The sequence below is a fragment of the Galleria mellonella genome, unplaced genomic scaffold (genome assembly GCF_026898425.1).
Source record: "Galleria mellonella isolate WM207_F2 unplaced genomic scaffold, CSIRO_AGI_GalMel_v1 utg32, whole genome shotgun sequence".
Classification (NCBI taxonomy): Eukaryota; Metazoa; Arthropoda; class Insecta; order Lepidoptera; family Pyralidae; genus Galleria; species Galleria mellonella.
The window spans coordinates 3,897,773-3,921,682 of NW_026442075.1; the positions used below are offsets into that span (position 1 = coordinate 3,897,773).

General features: G+C 33.5%; 1 protein-coding gene across 3 annotated transcripts in view; it reads left to right on the forward strand.

Annotated features, from left to right (window-relative positions):
- LOC113510670 (synaptic vesicle glycoprotein 2B-like) overlaps positions 1-23,319 on the forward strand; it is a 62,180-nt gene extending 38,861 nt beyond the window's left edge. For all 3 annotated transcript variants that reach the window (XM_031907122.2, XM_026894162.3, XM_026894163.3), the window contains exons 3-11: positions 4,923-4,982; positions 10,896-10,991; positions 11,965-12,098; positions 15,430-15,620; positions 18,570-18,718; positions 19,322-19,721; positions 20,459-20,721; positions 21,506-21,665; positions 22,334-23,319. In XM_031907122.2, the coding sequence (XP_031762982.1) occupies positions 4,923-4,982; positions 10,896-10,991; positions 11,965-12,098; positions 15,430-15,620; positions 18,570-18,718; positions 19,322-19,721; positions 20,459-20,721; positions 21,506-21,665; positions 22,334-22,517 (1,637 nt within the window). In that variant the 3' untranslated portion in view covers positions 22,518-23,319. The remainder of the gene's footprint in view (positions 1-4,922; positions 4,983-10,895; positions 10,992-11,964; positions 12,099-15,429; positions 15,621-18,569; positions 18,719-19,321; positions 19,722-20,458; positions 20,722-21,505; positions 21,666-22,333) is intronic.
- The last annotated feature ends 591 nt before the right edge of the window (positions 23,320-23,910 follow it).

A 23,910-nucleotide genomic window follows, 5' to 3' on the forward strand; every position in this document is an offset into this window, starting at 1 on the left:
AAATACAACCGAATTGTGAACACACTTTTTTGAAATCGGTGTAAAAGAAATTCGAGTGAAGGGAGGTGCGGCAAATAGCTATATATATTGGTTATAATAAATTTTGTACTATCCAATTTACACGATGTTTGGCTGGAGTTGTTTGTAAATACAACTAACACTAACTACGAGTACAAACGCGGTACAGACGTAGGTTAATTTTAATCTTTGTACACATCCTTAACCACTTTTCTACGCGCGTTTAATTGAATGCACTAAGTGACCTGTCACAATGCGTTTTGTACTTCATAGTGACACTATATAATACATAGTGTCTATAGATATATACGTAATAAATTAGTAACAAATATTAATAAATTAAACTAATAACACAGTCGGTATAAAAGTCCTAATAATATTTCATAATACATACATTTTGTAGCTAATCCAAGTATAAACTATCTGTGTACTAAATTTTATTTATATTCGTTTATCCGTTATAGCTGATTAAGTACTTAACAATTTTTTTTATATACAACTTAGAATGGCAAAAAAGCCAACGGCCCACCTGATGGAAAGTGGTAACCGTCGCCTATAGACATGAGTAGTACCATATACACATAACAGAGTATACTGTTTCGCCCATGATACTCCCTATGGGTTGCCATTCCTGAGGACTCAGGTGTTATTCCTTTGTACCCAGTAAATTCACGCTATATCCCACCCTTCAAACCGAAACACAGTCATGCAAACACAACTGCTTCACGATTGAAACACGAATGGGACAGAGGTACCCAAGCAATCGACTTTTGTACAAAGTCTCCCTCTGGTAAAAAAATATCCAAATATATTTACTAACTTTATCTATATATATTATAGTAATGAGAAAGTTTTTGACAAAATATTTAGGTATTATTTTTGTTTGTTGTTGTTCAGAAATGACAACATATGAAGGATACAGTAGAATACATATCACAGGATATCCTGTTTATGTTTTTTCATGTTACATATAATATAGTTTAAGTCAGCATAATTTGCCGAATTATTAGGTGGTAGTACTCGCAATGGTCACAAAAGTTAGGTGATCTGAACAACTTAAGGCCACATAGCTCCCGGCAAGTCCAATCAGTTTCCGGTTATGGCGAGGTAAAGGTTGACTTATTAATAACTTCCTATATTGTATCCTTTGGACATATTTTACTTTGTAACATTGAGCTAAATTTAATATTGTGATACGTAAATCACATAGGTACTTAAATAAAATTTATTTATTTATTTAATCAACTAATTAAGCTTTACAGTCTCTCAATACCTTCACCCAGTACATCAACTTATCAGTACAGTACCACATGTATAATTAAATGGAATAATATTAATTAGATTTAAATTACTACTAACTAGTACTGTTTGGTTCGTCACTTTCGCGGCGGCTCCGAGTCCGAGACCGGAGTCTCGCGGCGTGGCGACGCGAGCGTCAATTGTGGCGTCTCTTAAAATGAGTACTGTTTGGTTAAATTAATTAAATGTTTCATACACATCGAATATTCTACAATTATATAGGTACTATTAGATACAAGCAAAGATTTCATTGGTAATTTAAAAACATAATTATTTATTTCTACGGCTATTTCTAAATAAAAATTTGTAACTGGGAAAATGAACTAAGAACTGAGGCCACAACCAGTGGATGCAAACAAATTAAAATTTTAATTGAACATATATTTACTTACAAATATTTGGAGATTACACTTAATAAAATTAAAACTAAATAATATTGACAATCTCTCGGATGGAAAAATGTGTTGAAATTTAGTGTGGTTCCCAGTAGCCACCACCCACAGAGCGTGCGAAAAACGTTCCGCTGTGTCGGCGCGTCATATTCGCCGATTTACTTGGAAATTGAAACAATCGGCCGCTGCTCAGAATTATGAAGTAATACGAAAAGGTGCAGATCTAAGCAACTGTATGGGTGGGACGTTATGACTCATTGTCATTAACTAAAGTAAAGAAATAACCCTGGACATATCGCGCAGTGTCATCCAGTCCCAAACTAAGCAATATTTGAAAACACCCATACGAATTCAAACAGCAGGTCTACCATGAAATGAAATTTCGAAATTTCGGACTCAATTTCGTGTTTTTGTTAATACCAAAATCGGACCAATAAATTGAGTTTAACATCTTGTTTATCATACATCCTATCATAAAAGTCCAAAGGAACAATATTTTAACATTTTAAATATTTCCAAACGGCATGTATTATGTAATTTTAACATCAAATTTGTGTTTTGTTTGGCTCCGAAATTTCGGAAAACACTTCATGGTAGGCCGTCTGATATGTTTGTGAATGTTTGTGTTTTTTTTTTATTTTTTATACAACTTAGAATGGCAAACAAGCTGATGGCCCACCTGATGGAAAGTGGTAACCGTCGCCTATAGACATGAGCAGTACCATGGACATAACAGAGTATACTGTTTTGCTCATGACACTTCCCATGCGTTGCCATTCCTGAAGACTCAGGTGTTATTCCTCTGTACCCAGTAAATTCACGCCATATCCCACCCTTCAAACTGAGACACAGCCATGCAAACACAACTGCTTCACGGTTGAAACACGAATGGGACAGAGGTACCCAAACAATCGACTTTTGTACAAAGTCTCCCTCTGGTTGAGCAAGGATCAAACTCGCAACCATTGCAAGTGATTTAATATGACTGTTCTATCACTATGTCTTTATAGATTATTGTTCTATTTTAAAATAACATTTTATTTACAAAATTATAGAATAATAAACTATAAGTAACCCATTCGGAAGTATGATCCTATATGAGCTAACTAATGATTTTTAATATCATTAGAACTAACCACTATTTGATTCAATGTTTAAAACAGATTTAGTTAACATATTGTGTTTTATGAATAAAGATTAAGATTGACATAATTGTGACAGGTACGTTCTATATTTGGAATGCCTCTTATATTTAACTAGTGATTGATCCTGCTTTACTGGAGTGTAATTATCTATTTATATAAATGTTTATTAAGTATAAACTGTACATATAAAAACCTTCTATAAAAAAATCTAATAAAGTGGAAATCGTGTGGCATAATTTGGAAGTAGTAAGCAAAGAGACAGACAAATGTTGACAGTGATTTCATTGATAATACTGCCCTTTCATCTTGCCTGGATCTGTTTTATAGAAATACAAGTAAATGAGCCTATAATGTACTGAGTTAATATGTACTTTAATTATTATTATTGAATTTATAATCACAATATACGTAATAATTACTAATATAATATAATAATCTTTACCAATATTATGAACTTGAAAGTGGGTTTGTTTGTTTGCTTATTACCCTTTAGCATTTATAATAAATCGTTATGATATCTGATATTTATATATATGTATAGCCGTGTGCTCCCGGCATAGAATGAACCACTTTTTCCTTTCCGGTGAGTGTTGTAAGAAGCGACTATAGGAACAAAATGGTTAAGGGATGGACAGCAGCGACCCTCTTAAAGCATTACCAAAGTCTTACTGCGGTTGCCAGCCCACCTGCTAAGCGTGGCAACTACTAGCAGAACCCCTATGGGGAGGCTTATGTTTAGCAATAGACACTAAATGGCTGATATGATGGTATACGTACTGTTTGAGATGAAGAAGCATATAGCTATTTTTTATCTCGGCCAGAGAATATATCCCAATGAAGTTGACGAAGTTGCGGGTAAAAAATAGTACTATCTAATAATTATATTCATCTACTATTTCTATTATCACCTATATACCTAATATGGTAATAGAAGTTAATTGTCATTCAATTCTGTCGTTACATGTGATATATTTGCAGTTAAAAATGTAAAATACATCTATTTACATATAACTGCAGACAATTAAACCGGCTCTGAAATTATCAAAAAAAGGTTTAGCTACAAAGTAAACTGTTTAATTATTTAATTACGATAACATTTTGAGAGACCTTGTAGAGTCGTGTCGTAGTATAGTTTGGTAATATAATACATTTTTTATGTTATGTGGTGGCATCCATACAGCGCGTCTAATGATAAGGCCGGTATTTTTTTTCTGCAACTTGAAACACTAAACTTACTGTAGATTAGCAACGCTAGGCAACGTATTTCTTACAAATTTTAAAGACTTACGAGTTAAAATTTCAATGAAATATGACGATTTATACTTATTGTAACACTTACCATGTTTCTTGTAAATAAATAAATGTCTCGTATTTGTGGAAAATCATATGATTGAATTCGATGATTTGATTGACGTCAGTAACCAATACCCGTCGAATTTATCATAATTAAAGCCAAATTGCTAACCATGTTTACCTATGGTTTTGATTATGTTTCTTTTTACAAATATGTCAGAGTACAAAATATAGTTTAAAGTTTCAAAATGTAGTTTATAGTTCGTTTTATCAGAGTGCAAAAGAGAAATCTCGTATTTTTAAGGTTCTTGATCGTTTGTTCCGTTAGATTGAAAAAAAAGCTGGTAATTTTACCGATGATCTAGTTGCTAAAAAATAGTAACTGTCCCCTATAGAATTAAAGAGAGTACCATGGGTTTTATAGAAGTTTTATGGTTGTGATGTTTAAGGTTTGTGATGCCCATAATAGAAATCTCTTGCGAAATCGTTAAATATTCTTTCTTTCATATTATATATATATTTTTATTGCATTTGTATTTTTTATAGATAATACATTTATAAATATTACAAGCAAGGGTGGATTTATCTTTGTAAGAGATCTCTTCCAGTCAACTTAATACATTGGGAAAGCATGTCGTTAACGGGCAGTTTAAGTGCATGAATGCTGTACGAACAGTTAATAATACTACGAACACGAATAATAATACTTATAATATTTTAAACGATTTTTAATATTTTTGTTAGTAAAATAAAAATATTTCGTTTTTTTTTTCAGATTGTGATGTAAAAGGGAACCTCCAACTAAACGGACCAGGTTCCAAAGCTGTCGACCTTGGTGAGAGGACATTATTTATTTATTTGTTTATTTATATCAGGCAATTAAGCTTGTACATAAAATAGAACCATACATCTTAAAATATAACATACGTATTTGAAAATTATGTGTTTCTTAGGAATATCGGCGATATGTGATGCGCAGTATTAAATATACCTTTTTAGATAGGGTACTAAATGCCTTAGATTTTAAGTTAAACATTCAGGAACGTAACTGTGAAATTTGCATTTAATTTTGATACTGGAACTGAACTGAAATACAAACAGACAGACAAATAAACGAAATTTGCAATAAAAATAAAATTATATTATGTAATATTATTGTCTTACTTTATGATTCTTATGTATAATCTTTTAAAAATAATTTATTTTAATTTTTTTTAAATATATCCTGTGAACACAGTCTAGATACGATTTTATTACATTAGTAAAATTATATTATTATACCAGATTGCTTGGGCACCTTAGTCCCATTCGTGTTTCTACCGTGAAGCAGTTGTGTTTGCATAACTGTTTCGGGTACACAGGGTACACAGGAGTAATACCTGAGTCCTCAGGAATGGCAACCCATGGGGGTATCATGAGCGAAACAGTATACTCTGTTGTCCATTACTGTTCATGTCTATAGGCGACAGTTACCACTTTCCATCAGGAGGGCCGTCAGCGTATTTGACATTCTAAGTTACATAAAAAAATATTAAGAAATAAATCAACATGTTGACGACCGTAATCGATAATGGGATAGTCAGAGGCATTTAATGCTCATTGTTGCAAATTAAGGTAAAACTAGAATAAGGGTACTAACTAAGCATAAAATAACTCCAAAATGAGAAGCGTTATTTTTACTAAAACGAGTGGACATGTAAGTTTTCTTAGCGGCTAATTGTATTACGCCGCCATATTTATTTTAGACGATTCTGTAGACTTTAAATATATAATCGGGACTTAACGCGATGTTAAAGTCTTTACAGGTAAATAGTACCTATATACTATACTTATTTCTTTATTGCCGACGTTTCGACGTGGATTGCACCACGTCGTGGTCACGACTATTAACCTGTAAATATTTTACATCGCGTTAAGTCCCGATTGTGTATTGAAAATATGTGTAATCAATGCAAAAATTTTAAATAAACTAATTCTATAGACTATTCTTAATCTATGGATTGTAATAATAATCTGCAGTTACTGTCTGCAGCACTAAATTAATCTAATGGCGATGTTTTTTTTTTTTGATGGGTAAAACTGATAAACCCGCCTGTGCTAACGGGATACGCTGGCAGCCCCGCCAGTGAAGGGTGATCGATGAGAATGAAAACAGGCCAGTTAGCCTATCATGATGAATTCATCAGGAATTAACCATGGCGATGTTACACTGTTCACTTAAAAGTGAATTATTAATTCACATTAACCAATTTTGATTGATAATCATCAAAGTAATTCAATCAGTTTGATTGAAATATCATCCTATTTAATAAAATCCAGTTATTTATTAAATGCCATTTAGAGTAAAAATTGGATATCTGAGCATACACATGTACAAGATTCTACAAACAAACAAACAACAAAGATAAACAATACCATTTCTTTTTATTTTTCCTGATAGACTCACATAACTTTAAAAAGCTAAAAAATAATTATTGTAATTGCGGAAAGATATCGCGTAAATATATTGAACTAAGACAAGAATCTTTTTTTCAACCGCCTTTTAAAAGTAGTAAATTCTCACTTCCGATGTATCTCATAAAACTGTCAGTTATAAACCGATTTGAGATTTTTTTATTTTAAAGGATATAATTACAGATTGGTTCCATAGAATATTATTTAAAATGTTTTTTTTTTCTATTTACTGTAAAATATAAATCATAGTAGAAATTGTACAAGAAACATGTAAGAAATTTTCTGTTTTTTTAAAATTAAATTAAATATACATACTTACATAACAATTTCCTATACTTAACATTTACTTACTTAGGCGTATTTAGCGATAAGTGAACATTTAAAATAAGTAGCTGTATAAGTAAAGTTAAAATACTCGTATATTTATTTGAAATTTCTTTTAATAGATAGTGGCATAAAAGTAGTTTCAAACATGCCTACTTCATATAAAACTGTAAAATGTAAGTAGTAAGTACTTAGTATATTTTACATTCTACACTTTAAAAATCATTGATTTATTTGCCAGATCTGCAGGCAATTGCCTATAAAATACTTTTAAATATATTTTCATAGGTATAAAGAAAAGTTTCAGGTGCTTGGTTTATTTAATTGGAAAATAATTTAATTAGGGATTTTATCAGTCTTACCAACAAAATTATTTAAAACATGTTTTTTTTATACAACTTAGAATGGCAAATAAGCTGACGACCCACCTGATGGAAAGTGGTAACCGTCGCCTATACACATGAGCAGTACCATGGACATAACAGAGTATACTGTTTCGCCCATGATACTCCCCATGCGTTGCCATTCCTGAGGACTCAGATATTCCTCCTTACCCTGTAAATTCACGCCATATCCCACCTTTCAAACTGAAACACAGCCATACAAATACAACTGCTTTACGGTTGAAACACGAATGGGACAAAGGTACCCCCAAGCAAACGACTTTTGTACAAAGTCTCCCTTTATATGTTTATTGCAAGTTTAACTTTGTTGTACTAATATGGTAGAGAATACTTTACATATAAATGTACTACTAAAAACTTTTCACCTACTTCTTATTTTGCTTCCAAATTTTTCAAATACATTTTTGCCATCAAAATTCAAGTTCTTAGTGATAGCTTAATGAGAACAGTATGTTTGATATTTTAGTTCGCTCTCAGGATACTTTATAAGTGTTCAGCCAGATACATTGAAAAATCTTCAATTGTTTTTGATAATTTTATTGACAGATAAATGTGATTTTACACTTAGTAGAGATACGAATAAATACTCTATTCTTAATACACATGAATGTTTTATAAGATCACTTAGTATATTTTTAAGTAGAATGGTAATACCATTCTATTAAGAAGAAATTTGATATAAAGAAATAATATCTAATACTGAAAGACATATTTATGAGCAAACCACAGTCATCTAGTGATTAGGTACGTTAATATCCATGACTAGTTCCCACAATTGTTAATGTATACGTTTCGTGTATTAATTATTTATGTGAATATATTTTTTATAGGTCATATATTTTTTTTATGTGTCGTGTGTCAATGTTTTTAATATGTTAAACATTATGTTATTGTTGCCTACCTAAGTAGGCAACATTGTAGTAAGTTTTTATAGACTTAAGTCTATAAAAACTTACTACAATATATTTATTAACATAGATAAAATAATTTTAGTTTTTGTGTTCCACAAAAAAAAACTGGCTTCAATCGTGGCAAAACTTTTATCTAAAAACTAAACTACTAAATCTATTTTGATACAATTTCTATGAAACTTATGTGTAAATATATCCTTTCAGATAAAAAAAGAATTTTGTAAATCGGTTTGCAACTAACAGAGTTAGAACAAATATAAAAAATATGCAATCAAATTGAAAGCCTCTCGCATTCGAGAGAGAGAGAAAGAGTGAAAATAATACATTTTTTTTTACGTAAAAACAACAAAAAAAAAAACGAAATAGGAATAACAATAATTCGAAATCTACTAAAAGATGTTTATGAAAATAAACAACTTTCCCTGGAAAGTCGAAGGTGAGAGTCTCAAAGAAACGTCACCCAAACCGTGCGAATACACGATTTGTAGTCTATTGACATATCAATTAGGCGGCCCTAATATTGACATGTCAATTTGGCAAGTGAAGAGAAATCAACCCTACGAATGCGTTATACCGATTGTGTACAATATACATATACCAATAACTTTTATCCATTGGCGTATAAGACTATTTTCCAGTGGGGTAGCCCCTTAAAAAGACGCGTATATACTCTCAGACAAAAACATATTTTAAAAAATATTTTATTGCGTACCTGAAAGCCCTGCTCGAATTCTGGGGTGAGAAGACTATATTGAGATGGGCACGGCCTACCTGGCTTACCCCCGTAAATACGTTTAGGTTGTTACCTCAGTGGAAACCACAAGTGCATTATGTCCCTTTGAAGGGGATAAAATTGATAGAAAATGGTCCGGACAAACCTCGCTCTCGACAAAAACATATATTAAAAAATATTTTTTTGCGTACCTGAAAGCCCTGCTCGAATTCTGGTGTGAGCAGACAATATTGAGATGGGCACGGCCTACCTGGCTTACCCCCGTAAATAAGTTTAGGTTGTTACCTCAGTTGCCCACCTGATAGAAAATGGTAACCGTCGCCTATAGCATGAAGAGTACCATGGACATAAGTATACTGTGTCGCCCATGATACACTTTATGTGATGCCATTCCTAAGGAATAATGTATTAATAAATGGAATAATTTGAGTATAATCGGAGGCGTTTATTGAATTTTTTGCCGTTGTGGTGAATATAATAATTTATAGTATGTAGTCTATAATATAGAGAATTGTTAGTATAGGGGTATAAGAGCTCCATTGCTAGCAATACACTCTCTCAGTTCGATCTCCACGTGGTTCCCGCTGGAAACCAAGAATGAATTCGTCATCAGGGCCAACTGACTTGCTTCATCTTCACTTCATTTCATTCACTGGTGCCCCGATAATGTATACCGGTAGCGAGGACACAAATCAATTTTCACCCGTTAAAAGAAAATACTTTCAATTTGTTCACATTTCGAAAACTCAATTTAAAAATCTTTTAATTGCTTTTTTGTTTATTTCTCTCTTTAATGGTTTGGTGATTATTTTTAAAATTCCGCTTATGTTGGTATCATAATTATATTGTCAAGATTCTTTTTTTTGCAAACCAAAAACATAAATTATGACGAGTACTTACAAATGAATCCAACTTATAAAAAATCATAAATATAATTATAATAATGATAATAATAAGAGATATAAAACTTTTTTAATTAGCTATAATTATAAATCTAAGCAAACAATCTCTCAAAGTTGACCAGGATGTGACAAGCATAAACATACTATTTCGGCAGTAATGCGATAAGCAAAAAGTCGTCTCTTGGAATATTTGGGTGTTGTTTTTACGAGGGCGTATTTCGCTCGTTGATTATTACAAATATTGTTATTACTAATCGAGTAGAGTATCTCACTAACTAATTGTATTAATTAATAAAACAATTTTAATTAGAGATGAGACTTAAGAAAAATTAATAAATAATAAAAATAAATAGGGACTCTCGATAAGAACAATATACACCAAAACAAATGCGGTTCACAGTTGTGTTGCTGAAAGTCTGACTTCAAATACGATGTATACCTTTTATTTTGATACACCAACTAGAAGTGGTATTCTATTTAATTGATTTTTCTATTTTTGAAAACCACGGTTACGAAATTGCGGGCGAAAGCTAGTTATAAATAAATTGCTATATAAATTCCTGATCAGGGGCCGTCCATTAATTACTGAACTATCTAAGAAATTTAATTTGAGTATAGTGCGATTTATTTATTTATTTATCCACGACATTTTTCACTAAGCTATGTTTTACTAAATTTTATTTACAATACGGAATAAAGACTCCATCTCTCCATCTCCTATTTTAAGTTCATATTTATTCTTCTGTATTTTCTTTTATAATTCTGTTCTTAATTGCATTTTTAGCATTTTATAAACAAACTAGTGAACCGCCCCGGCTTAGTACGGCTTTTTTGAAAATAAAATACAGCTCATGTTATTCGCTAATAATATGGCTTTCCACAGACAAATGAAAGAATTCTTAAAATCTATTAAGTATTTTTGGAGTATTATCCATTTAAAAACCAAAAATCTAATTTTTCCTCTTGATAATATTAGTTCAATACTAAATGTAATAAATAAATCAATATTATTTTTTTCAGGTGTCGTTCCGTCCCTGAAGACCCCAGTCAAATCTGATCCGGAAAAAGGTCCAAATTCGGAAAAGGCTGACTTCGAGAAAGCTATCGAATTAACTGGTAATTAATTGATTATTTTCTATTGTTATTTACTATGAACCACTGAAGAGGCGACTAAGAGGAACTTTACGGTCAAGGGATGGGCAGCAGCGCCCTCTTAAAATATCACCAAAAACCTAATCTGCCAAGCATGGTAAATACTGGCAAAATCGTCCTTGTGGGGGAGATCTTTGTTCAGCAGTAAACAGTTAATAACTAATATGATAATGATAGTTTGAAGAACTTATAAGCGATGGGGAAGAAAGGATAGGAAAGAACAAATTCTGTGTAGGACGATCCCCGACTAGGCAGAGTGACGACCTCAAATGCGTTGCAGAGAGTCAGTGGATGCAGGTAGTTCGGGACCGTTCTTTGTGCTAGTTTATGGAGGAGGCCTATGTTCAGCAGTGGACCAATAATGGCTGAGATGATGGTGATGATGATGAAAGTCTGACCCATAAAAACAACTACTTAATCGTACAATAACTAACACCGGAGTAAATTCTTTCAATTGCAAAAATTGATGATAAAATCGGCACAAGACTGGCGAAAAAAATGAAGTTGAATACAGAACTTTTTCTTTTTAAAATTAATTAGTTACAAATGACTGACTAGTACTAACAATAACAAATAAACACTATGATTGTTTATATCAGATATGTGTATATTTCTACTTTTTTATTATTTTCATATTTTATATTTCTACTTATTATTATTTTGTACTAACTGCTGATTACTAAAGAAACAATAATATTGCAAGTGTAATCTGATATTAAACATTTTATTACGTAATTAAATAACATGTAAACGGAACTTGGGCGTAATAGGTATGTAACCCGAATACGTGGTTTTGTATATCTAATGACGATTTGTGAATGAATTGCCCAGTTAGCATTCCCTAAGTTATTGCGTTGTTCCGCGTCGTAAACACGCCACTGTTTCTCGGAAAGTTGGCCCGTGTGACACGAGTGAGGGTTTGTTTACGTTTGTACAGGATATGGACGATTCCACTACCTGCTGTTGGCGGTATGCGGCCTCGTCAGCACCTCAGAGGAGATGGACGTCATCTCGATGTCCTTCATACTCCCGTCGGCGCAGTGCGACTTAGATCTCACTACACAGACTAAAGTACGTTTGCTGACTGTGTTAATTCTTACTAACTTACAACTTAACTAGCGCTCTGTCCCAGCTTCGCACGGGTAGTTAGATTGAAAGATAATTTAATATTTTACATTAGATTTAATAAACATTTTGATACATTACGTTACGTTATTATAATTTTCGTAAGGATTTCTATTTAAAATATATATACAGCCGTCTTACTTGTTAATAATGTACGAGTAGCTTTCTATTGGTGAAAGATATTTTTTTAATTATTTGAGGTGTCTTTGAGTTTATCCATTACAAACATGTAAGAAATTTCCGCTTTACAAGATTAGTATAATTTTTTTTTTAATTATTAATATTTGACTTGTGTAATTGATTAAATCATTATTAAATAAATACGTAATCAACACGGAAATACAGGAAATTCGTCTTCACAAAGTATAACGTAAGTATGCTTAGGATGTAGAATGTTTACCAGAGGGAGACTTTATACAAAAGTCGATTGCTTGGGTACCTCTGTACCATTCGTGTTTCAACCGAAAAGCAGTTGTGTTTGCATGGCTGTGTTTCGGTTTGAAAGGTGGGATATGGCGTGAATTTACTGGGTACAGAGGAATAACATCTGAGTCCTCAGGATTGGCAACGCATGGGGGGGTATCATGGGCGAAATAGTATACTCTGTTATGTTCATGGTACTGCTCATGTCTATAGACGACGGTTACCACTTTCCATCAGGTGGGCCGTCAGCTTGTTTGCCGTTCTAAGTTGTATAAAAAAAATACGCAATTCAATTATATATACACAATTCGTGCGTTATATTGTGAGATATATTCTTAACATGAAACTAGAGTTTTTGAACAAGTAGGTTTTTTGCTTAGATTATAAGCAAAAAACCTACTTGTTCAAAAACTCTTTTAACAAAAATATAATTTATATATGGACTACTAATGCAATATAATCTATAGTCTCTGAATTTATAGATGAATATTCATGCATACTTAAAATTAATTTACTTATGTCGAATTAGTACTTACTGTTACTAATAAAGTTACGACGCAGAATTGTAAATCAATGTCATATTACAAACATGTTAATTAAAGTTATCAATTATAAATTATAAAATTCTATGATGCAATTATTTATATGCACCATATATTTTTTTCAATGAAATCTATATAAATATTAGAAAGATTTGATTGTTTAGTTATAATGGATTAATCAAAAATTACTTAATCGATTTTTAAAAAAATCCCCTATATACTAAAATAGGCTATATATTATTTTCTAAAATTCTATGCACCCGTACAACTTAACTAATTTGCTTCATAAACATAATATATAATTCATAAAAAAAAAATTCATAAATACAGTTATCTCACTCATAGATGCTTAAATTCACAACTATTGAATGACTAAACCATTTATTTGTTTTAAATTCCTTAAAAGGAGACATTGATTTTGTAGTGGGTACTCCATCATCGATACCATATTATAGTACATAATATTGACATTTCATTAAATTTGCTACCTCTTCTTTTAGGTATGACTTCATAACAGCAAATTAGATTTGCAGATAATTAAGCTGGGTTTTTCGATTCGCTGTTTAGGAGCATCGATATACAAAAAAAAATTTATTGGCATAAACATATATATACACATATATGTGTAATTTTTAATGGAAAACAATGAAATGATAACCCATCCTGCGTTAACACTATACGACGAGATGGCACCAGTAAGGGATAGTAGGTGATGATGAAAAGGCAGATCAATTAACCCATCGTGATAACCTGGAATTCAGCACGAACGACCTGGTTGGGTACATTGTTAGCAATGGGACCTTTAACCTCCATTACTAACAATCTCTTCCCCATATACTATGTGTCACGTCTGTCTGCCATAGACGTAGGCAGAAACAATTGATTCAATCTTATATCGACATTGGGACTTTTTTTTTATACAACTTAGAATGGCAAACAAGCTGACGGCCCACTTGATGTAAAGTGGTAACTGTCGCCTATAGACATGAGCAGTACCATGGACATAACAGAGGATACAGTTTCGCCCATGATACCCCCCATGCGTTGCCATTCCTGAGGACTCAGTTGTTATTCCTCTGTACCCAGTAAATTCACGCCATATCACCACCGCCGCAACGCCCACCCTTCAAACTGAAACACAGCTATGCAAACACAACTGTTTCACGGTTGAAACACGAATGGGACAGACTTATAATGATAACAAAATTGTACGGGTTGAAAAGTCTAGATTAAGTATTTTTTTCACTAAAATTAACAGACAACAAGACAAAGAGACAAGAAATAATAAAATTCAACGTAACCTTATTTTAATTAGTGTCTGTATGTACGACAACACATAAAAATTGTTGAAAATATCACTACATAAAAAGATTCACTGTTGTACCAGAAGTCGTACTTAGCACTAATTTCCAATAGAAAAAGATAGTCTCTTATTATATACTTATTACCAGCTCTTTCCCGCGACTTTGTCTGCGTGAATTAATATTTGGGGATAAAAAGCAATAGCATATATTTGTACTATATTGTACTCTTCAAGCAATATTATAGTAAAATAATGTTCTCTGTATTTGTAACTTTGTTTAGTTGCGCAATAGGTAGGTACTATTAATATTTTTTTTCTTTGGTTGCTCAATTTTACTACATCAAATACGTATAAACAGCTGTTCACATTTTATCTGTGTAATTACAGCTGTGTCTACTATGCAGGGTTTCTATGTACCTAGCAAAAATGTAAGATTCAGGGACATTGGCTGCAACAATTTTTTTTTTTATACTGAAATATCAATATGACTAAAGTTTTTCAAAATCTCTATATTTAAGTATCAACACATATCTAAAGTATTTTGCAAATGAAAAATGCAAGAAATAACTATGTAGTAAAGAGAAAATGCAAAATTCGCTACGAGGTTCTTGATTAAATACTCTTAGTTTTTTACTACCAAGCTGCTGCATATATTTAGGATTGAAGGATAAAATATTAAAATTACTATGTACGGAGGCATAATATTTTAATCTTCGGGAAGTTATTTAGGAATAGAAGTGAGGGGTAGTGCGGTCGTCACAGTATCCTGGTTATTCTCTTCTTAGCTTACATTCTGTATAGGTAATAGAATTATTAAAAATGGCTGTTCAAAAATGCTTATAAATCAGTTTATTTGAATAGAAATTACTCTTATTTATTACTCATTCATGGTGCAGTTCAAGATCATGTTTTTAGGTAATGGTTACCATTTTCCACCAAAGAAAACTGTTTGTTCACACTCGAAAATTTTGTAAAAAATTGTACTTTACACCTGTTACTACAATTACAGGGATGGCTGAATAGCATAATTTTCATCGGCATGATGGTGGGCGCATACGCGTGGGGCTCCGTGGCAGACTCGCTGGGCCGCAAGCGTGTGCTCATCGCTATCTCTGTGATCAACGGCGTGGCCATCGTCTCGTCTTCCTTCAGCCAGAACTATGAGCTCTTCATGCTTTTCCGATTTATAAATGGTGCCGCGTAAGTATCGTTTTTTAGTATTAGGTAGCCTAACTTCCTTATTTAATATACTCTTGGAAACCATCGTGCTGCATTTCACGTGAGTTCATCGCGATAGGCTAACTGCTCTGGCTTTTCATTTTGACCTATCGTCCTTCACTGGTGCCCCGCTAGCGTATACCGATAGCACAGTGGGGTTACTATTCTATTATTACGTGTTAAAAAAAAATTTTATTCATTATAACGTAAAATTCTACAAATTTACTTTACACTGTTTCGTCACTTGAGAATTTAGTGTAAAAAAGAGGCAAAACAATAGGTAAAATTTACCTAATTTTGTATAGTATAAACCTTGGGATCCCAATTTACTTGGCTATCTACCCTGAGCGACAGGCAATAAAAAATAACTTGTATGCCAAAAATTCAATAATTACTGGGACACAACTAATTTTTTTTTCACACAGAGCCATCTAATCTCGCACCACATAATTAAACCTTGTATTACGGGTACAAGATAAGTAATGAAAACGCTTATACATTTTTTTTGTGAATGCACACAATATATATAGAAAACACTAAGACCAATAAAAATTAAAATGCTCATGTTTGTATTCTGTTGGAATCGAACCCGCGACTATCGAAAAGTGAAGCGGTACGTTAAACCGTTAGATCACCGGCACCATTAATCCATATGGTGTCATCATAGCTCTATCTGAAATATATGTAAATATGAAATGCATCAGATTGATTTTTTTTAAATAGAATCTTAGGTACGTCTATTATGAGATAACTACCTATCTAACGACCTTCTTGCTACGAAATATTAATATTTGAAAATGTATTCAACTGGTTTTTCTTGTTTGACACTAACTCTCTAATAAAGAGTTAAAGTACCTTATCCTAGTAGATATTTACATGTTACTTTGTTAAGTCACTAAATCAACATTAAGTGGTACATAGACGCCCACTAATTCAACTAAAATTCAAACATTCGATGGTTCTAATATATGAGTACTTATAAATAAGCCACTGCTATGAAATAATTTCCTCATTAATTCAAAATAGTTAACCACCTTGGATATTATAACGAACAAATATTTCCAAATGCCTTGAAAACTTTATATTATGAGTTAACAGATAGATTAATCTAATGGATTAATTAAACAAAATTTTAAGCCAGTGCATAAAGAGCTTCAAAATAGTATGATTTATAGCTCAACAATTTGTTATGCTCAGGGAATATATACTTTATAATCAAAGGACTTGAGACCTCAGATCCTTTAATTATTATATAAAGTATATAGATGGGCAATGTCAAAGAGAGAAAACATAATAACATATATTTTTATTATATCTGTAAAGAGCGAGATAGACAAGCAGAACTCTTACCTGCATAATATAAGCTCAAAGCTGATTTGATGGGAGTATAAATAAAAGTTCTATTATTTTTACGTTCTGAAGTTAGAATTAAGGTATCATCATCATCTTCCTACCCTTATCCCAATTATTATATGGGGTCGGCGTAATGTTTTATTCCATATTACAAAAAGATTTGGCTTATTAATTAGAATTAAGGTATACCTGGAGATAATACAAATTAAACAAAAGAACCTCAAAACTGCACATTATTCACGTAATTCCGCTGTAAACATTTATTTCTTTAAATGTAATATCATAGAATAATCAGAAATATATCGTCCCTACAAGAATTAGTGCAAAAAAAACAATATCTATGTAATTTAATCTAAATAAAGTTCTAAACGGCCATGAATTGATGTTAAAATAATAACAAATACGTGAATTCCTACTATTTTTGCAACTTCAATTCCATATAAATTTAGAACTGTCATGTGCACATATTTGTAAAACACGCACACTAGTGTAACCATTTTTCCTGTCTTATTGTGATTGCATTGCCAGTCTGTCAGTACATAGTTATACTAGGTCTACGTTCTGCTCTATTTGAGCATTATTAAAGCTAAGTTTTCATTATCGAATCTGCTACGCTCACTCATATAAGTACCTAATATCCATTTCGCAATATATCTGGTCTTTTGACTAAAAATATACCAAAATCTCATTTTTTTAAGGATATTTTTTAGACAGACTGGCCTAGTCTATTAAAAAAAAAAATCGAACCTTATGTAGCATAGGTACCTAGTAATGATTAACTAAGAAATTATATTTCCTGTCTTACATTTTGATGACCATCTTAAGAGGTAAAGTTTTTCAAGTATATAATCTGTATGTTCTAACATCAAAGAATATACTGGGATGCCCATAGGTGCGATTCATACATTCTAATACCTGAGGATTGTGTTATCCTTAAGTACTCTGTAGTTTTACTGATATATCCATATATATATATATATATATATACATATATGTTATTAAAATTCTTAAAGAAATTGGTGATAATGGGTACTCGCGTGTGATGTTGCGAAAAACAGCTAGTGTAATCCTTACTTTAATATTATAAATGTGAAAGTGAATTTGTTTGTATCTTATAGCGCTTTAACGGTTTAACCAATTAATAGGACGTTAGGTATACACGTACTTTATGGGCTGAAGAAAAGGATATAGGTTTCCTTTTATACTGATCAGTAAAAATATCCTGGTCACGCGAACGAAGTCGCGGTGAAAATTTTATAATTTATAATCAAATAATTTAAATTAGTATTTTGTAATTAATGTGTATTTTAAAAATAATAATAATAGTTTGTATAATTAATAATGTAAAAATTGTAATTAATTAATTAAAAGGAAATTTTAATCATAATTGTAAACCTGAAAATAAATAATATATTATTATTATTTTATAAAAGCATAAAAAACCATTAAAAAAAACATTATAAAATATAATATGCATCTTCAGACCATAGTATTTGTTATTTCTCTTTTTACTTGGTGCAATAAAGTGTAAATAAATAAATAAATAAATAATAATACATGATGATTTGCACAATACAGGTTGGGTGGTTCTGGGCCCGTGATATGGTCATACTTCGCGGAGTTCCAGCCTAAAAAGAAACGAGGTGCGATGTTGAGTTTCATGGCTGCCTTCTGGACGTTGGGCAACTTGTTCGTCGCCGGTCTAGCATGGGTCATAATTCCAGCTGGTGAGTATAATTCACTCGTAGATGAAATTGTCATAGGAAATATGTTTTAACAAGCAAAATTTATTTAAAAATATACAAAAAATATCTTTATGGTCATTAAACTAAAAATTTATTTTCATCAAGTCACACATGTAAACTAAAAAGCGCGTAGATTTTTTTTTTGAATCGCTTGGAAATGCGCGGTTTCAGAGATATTTCTTCCCAGGAACACTCAGGTTGTAGAATGAGCTCCCTGTCGGGGTTCTTCAAAAGGGGGGTAAAGAGGTTCCTTCAGGGTCGGCAACGCACACGTAATACCTCTGGTATTGCAGGTGTTCATAGGCTACGGTAACATCAGGTGGGCCGTATGCTTGTTTGCCATCTCAGTGGTATAAAAAAAATACAAAAAACAAATAGGTACTATAAAAACACGAATTTCAAAATTTTTACAGTAAATTATGAGTACCTTATCCATGCGAGAGATCTAATAACCTAAGATACAGAGAAACAAACTTATACTTACCTACTAGATAACTACAATATGCGAAAAACAACTGTATTCTATCAGATGGGATCTGATGTTTTGACACAGTATAAAAAAATAAGTATATCAATTTATTACAGAAATCGGTGGCGTAACTGGTGGTTTCGTATATAACTCGTGGCGAATCTTCCTCTTAGTTATGTCACTACCTTCGTTTCTGGTGGCTGCACTACTGTTCCTCCTACCAGAATCCCCCAAGTTTTTATTGATGACGGGTCGCCAAGAGGATGCACTTGAAGTATTCCGAAGCATCTACCTCATGAACACGGGCCGCAGTAAAGAGGAGTACCCAGTAAAACAATTGTTGATCGACGAACCAGTTAACACAAAGCCAGAAAAACAAATCGAGCCGAAAGAGCCTAAATCGAAGATGAAAAAAATGTTAAGCGACATCGTGGAGCACAGTAAACAACTATTTGTACCGCCGATACTCAAGTTCACCACGATCTCTATCACAATCAACTTTACATTTCATATTGGGTAAGTCTGCAATGTAAGCTACCTAGTTACGTATAGCTATTTCTATTAGGTATGATCCCTCACTAGAAGGAGCGTCGGCTTCAAATGAGCAGGGAGTCAGTAGATTATTACGCTCAGGTTATGGAATGATTGGAATGAGCTGTCGAGATTTTTTAAGAGATACAGCATGGGGTTCTTCAAAGGGTAAAGAGGTTTCTTCAGGGTTGGCAACGCACGCGTAATACCCCTGCTATTGCAGGCGTTCATAGGTTATGGTAACCGCTTGCCATCAGGTAGGTCGTACGCTTGTTTGCCACCTCAGTGGTATAAAATTAGATGAAGGGTCTTGTATTAGACAATGATCAATAAATAGTTGAAATATAAACATTGAGATAAAAAAATATGAGGCATATTATGGTTTCTAATGGTAGGTACTATCTAATCTCATATTTGCTCTAGTTTTCTGATGACTGAGACATTCATGTTAGAACTTATTGAAAAGAGGCATAAACTCCGGCATACATACAACTGTTAGGCGTTTTATACTGAAATTAAGTGTAAATACAAAAGATACGTCACGCGCAAGGTCTGATGGTTACCACTTTTACATGAGAGGTGATTTCCTGCCTATTAAGTACAAAATAGTCGTGGGCATGGGATTAGTTTTATGATTACCACGTAAATGTTAAAGCTGGCTAAGGCTATCATTTTCAACTCATTCTCCAAGCGTAAAAAACTGATCTAGCGCTAAATGCCAGGTACTACGGGCTGATGATGTGGTTCCCCGAGATGTTCAACCGTTTCGACGAGTGGTCCCGCACTCACGACGACGCGCCCGCAGACATCTGTCAAGTGACAGCGTACGTGACCCGCCAGGGTACGCACTCGGATTCGGTCGCGTGCGATGCACACATACACTCCGATGTGTTTATGGAGTCGCTCATCACCGTCGCCGCCGCAATACCGTCCAACATATTCGCCGTGCTTGGCATGGATAGACTTGGCAGGAAGTTTTTCTTAGGTAAGCATATAATACGATTGTAACACTGGCTTTATAGTAGGTGGGAGATAAGAGGTGCCCTATATGGGGAAATCCGAAAGGATAGCTATACTCTTAGATGTAGGCTCTTTAAAAAATCGCATCAAATTTTGAAATAAACAGCGCAGATCCCCGATTATATTTTTTACGTCGTTTGAGAAGTGAAAGGGGGGAGGGACTCAAATACTTGCCCAGGACGTCAGGCACGCCAAGGCCCGTCTAGAATAGGTGGATACATTTTACAGAGTTAAGAGAGCTTGTTAGTTGTGGTTATTGTACGGGAATCGAACCCGCGACCATCAGTAGTGTTGTAAATTGCTACAACACCAAGGTTCTAAAACAAAGCAAATTTTGAACGATGTCCTCCAAAGACGAACCAATATTTAAGTAATACTAAGTATTTTTTGCTATTTCTGGTAGTTTCAGATTTGACTATTCATTATTATTCAGCATTTAAGCCGTTACTTGTCCACTGCTTCCCCTTCCTTCAAACGCCTTCTCCATAAGGGAGTTTTGCCAGTAGTTGCCAAGCTTGGCAGGCGAGTTAGTAAGAGCTGCTATGCTTTTACAGATGTTTTAAAAGGAACGCTGCTGCCCATTCCTTTACCATTAAGTTTCTTCGCCTGTTACGACACCCACAGGAAAAGAAGGGGTAGCCTATTCTATACTAGGACCACACGAACGATTTTTCATACACAATTCCATTGGCTATTCATATACATTTGAAATATTAATTTGATTTAAATATATTTTTTCTGTATTCCAGTTTTCGCGACATTCTCGGCGGGCTTATGCTCGGCCGCGATGTACTTTGTGTACAACAAGACAAACAATTTGATCGTGAGCGCCATCTTCAGTTCAGTGATATCGTGTGGTAACGCCTCGCTCGATTGCCTCATCACCGAAGTCTTCCCGACCAATTTACGGTGAGAATTATATCATGCGTGTAACAATATTTGTATAATCAACGATTTTGATTTCATTATATCAGCCATTATTTGGCCACTGCTGAACATAGGCCTGCGTCACTGCACCACCTGCGTCCACTGACTCACTGTAATGCATTTGAGGTTATCACTCCATCTGGTCGGGGGATCGTCCTACAAAACGTTTTTTATTAAAGTAGTGCTAATTTAGACCAGCTTAGCACTGCGTCTGGCTTCCCTCGAGACAACGGACCCCAGCCTCCTACACAACGTTTGCCCGTACGGGGTCGCCACTTAAGGGTCTATTTGAGTTTTCATGACACTGAACAATTTTCCTCAGAATAAAGGATAAAAGGAGAATGATTAGAATTTTTTTTTCTTAATATTAGGTAGGTAAATCGAATACGCATGCGTAATATATAAGTAAATGGTAATTTTGAACGCAATCTCAAAAGCAAAAGACCTACAAAAATGAAATTTAACATATAAAACATATATAACATATAAGAAATTTAACATATATTGCTTATACGATGTTAATTTACTGCATTTCATAATTTTCCAAAAATGATTCGCAAAGTGAAACCGTGAGAATCATCTACTCATCTTTTATACTTAACAATGGAATTAGGTGTTTCGACAAATAATGTGGACCAATTCAATTACAGTGCAACTGGAGTAGCAGTGTCTATGGTAGCAGCTAGACTGGGCGGTATAATCGGTAACGTGGTCATAGCAGCATTACTGGACACCTACTGCCCCGCTCCCACCTTCATCGTCGCCGTACTCTTGGCCAGCGGCGGCCTAATGTGCCTTCTCCTGCCCAACACCACCAGACAAGCGCTGCAATAAACCTCATGCCACCAGTGTGACTTCTTTGGAACTAATATACAGGCATCTATGCCTAATGCCCCTAAAGCGAGTTTAATACAGATTTAGGTTATTATTGCTTCAACGTTTACTTTGATAATTTGTATTGAAAGCAGAGCCTCTAGCGGTTGGTTTCGGAAGCTTAGATTTCCATATGAACTTTATCGACGTAAACGTGAACGAAATAGTAACATAAATCAGCTAAACTCCCACTAGCCACTTGGAATAGTGTATTCAGTGCAAATTTTGTTATCGTAAATCGATTCCAACGATCCTCTGGTGTAACTAGTTCTTTTTGTACAATATTTTTGTATTTAAATTTAATTTATGAAACAAATGAAAGTACGAGATATATTTTATAGTGAGTAAACAAATGACTGTTGTAAGTTGTTATAACTTATTTTGTTCGAGATGCAAAATGTTAACTACGAAACTAAGTTTCACGCATTTTGTTCGATAAAATATCATAGGCTAAGTTTAGTATCATCCATACATATTTCTTGTTGTATATTGCAACAGTTTTCATGTTACGAATTTATAAATTAGCAATTGTTACCGTAGTCTTATTAGTAATGTAGTTTGTAGTGAAGAATAAAAAATTTGCAAGTTGAAAACGCTACTTGTGTAGTAATCCATATCTACCTACTTAAAAACAATTTAAAACTCAAATTTATTTACAATGAAAAAATGAGTACGATTTCTGTAATGATTCACGAATAAAATTTGTTGAAAATCAAATTATGACCTATGTTGAGACTAAGAGTAAATGCTAAATAACTTGCTATTGTCTTTTGTTTTTTTTTACATTTATCGTCATTAATAATATAGGATTTTTTTATACAACTTAGAATGGCAAACAAGCTGACGGTTCACCTGATGGAAAGTGGTAATCGTCGCCTATAGACATGAGCAGTACCATGGACATAACAGAGTATACTGTTTCGCCCATGATACCCCCCATGCGTTGCCATTCCTGAGGTCACAGGTGTTATTCCTCTGTACCCAGTAAATTCACGCCATATCCCACCCTTCAAACCGAAACACACCCATGCAAACACAACTGCTTCACGATTGAAACACGAATGGGACAGAGGTACCCAAGCAATCGACTTTTGTACAAAGTCTCCCTTCGGTAGGTTCCAGCAGGGAACTGCATAAATCACACTGATAGGGTTTTTTTTAAGTAATAATCTCTATTACTAAAAATCCCTGCTTCCTCTAGAGACCACCATAACTATACATAAAGGCTCGGTGATAAAACGGGCAAAGAGGAGCACCCATCTGAGCCCTCCTCGGAGGGTTAACATCCGTAACTAATAAACACAAACAATACTGTCAGATTTACAAAATGTCAAATATAAAGGTCTTTCAAGAG